Source organism: Haliaeetus leucocephalus, unplaced genomic scaffold, assembly GCF_000737465.1.
Source record: "Haliaeetus leucocephalus isolate CR32 unplaced genomic scaffold, Haliaeetus_leucocephalus-4.0 Scaffold142, whole genome shotgun sequence".
In the NCBI taxonomy this organism is placed as follows: domain Eukaryota; kingdom Metazoa; phylum Chordata; class Aves; order Accipitriformes; family Accipitridae; genus Haliaeetus; species Haliaeetus leucocephalus.
The window spans coordinates 296,384-297,038 of record NW_010972578.1 but is presented as its reverse complement, the minus strand read 5'-3'; the positions used below and the strand labels follow the sequence as shown (position 1 = coordinate 297,038).

At 72.8% G+C, this 655-nt stretch overlaps 2 protein-coding genes across 2 annotated transcripts in view; one reads left to right on the top strand and one right to left on the bottom strand.

Annotated features, from left to right (window-relative positions):
• KIAA1328 (KIAA1328 ortholog) overlaps positions 1-100 on the bottom strand; it is a 160,219-nt gene extending 160,119 nt beyond the window's left edge. The window contains exon 1 of the mRNA XM_010561111.1: positions 22-100. Coding sequence (XP_010559413.1) covers positions 22-76 — 55 coding nt within the window. The 5' untranslated portion in view covers positions 77-100. The remainder of the gene's footprint in view (positions 1-21) is intronic.
• Positions 101-385: 285 nt separating this feature from the next.
• Positions 386-655, top strand: part of TPGS2 (tubulin polyglutamylase complex subunit 2) — a 22,582-nt gene continuing 22,312 nt past the window's right edge. The window contains exon 1 of the mRNA XM_010561109.1: positions 386-602. Coding sequence (XP_010559411.1) covers positions 530-602 — 73 coding nt within the window. The 5' untranslated portion in view covers positions 386-529. The remainder of the gene's footprint in view (positions 603-655) is intronic.

Genomic DNA, 655 nt, shown 5'->3' with positions numbered 1-655 from the left:
CCCCGCTCCACGGAAGGATACTATCCCGACTCCAGTAAACGCCTCCGCCCGGCCCGCCGCCGGCCACCTCCGCCATCTTGAAACAACCGCCACTCCCAGAGTGCCCCCCGCCGCCCCCCCAGCGCTCGCCGCCCATTGGCTGCCGGAACCGGCTTCGCCTCGCCGCTGCCGGGGGCCGCGGGGCGCTGCCGGCGGGCGGAGGAGAGGGGCACGCTGGGAGTCGTAGTCCTCGGAGCGCGGGCTGACGAGGGGGCCGCGCTCCCGCGGAACTACCACTCCCGTCAGGCCGCTCCGCGCTTCCCGCCCGCCATAGGCTGGCCGAGGCATCCGACGGGAGAACTACTACTCCCAGCGCACCTCGCGGCGCAACCGCGGCTACGGGGTGGGAGGACGGACAAAAGGAGTCATTCCCTTCCCTCATCTACCCCCCCCCCACCTCCGCCCCGCACCCATGCACACGCCCCCATCGGTCTCTCCCTGCGTACCGGGGCGTTGACGGTGAGGGCAGCCGGGCAGGGGCCTGCGGAGGATGGAGGAGAAGCCCTCCGCCAGCATCAAGCCCTACCTGGACAAGCTCACCCTGGGGGTCACACGGATACTGGGTGAGTGGCGGCGGGCGAGAGCCGCCTGGGCTCGGGGTAGGGCGGGGGGGGGG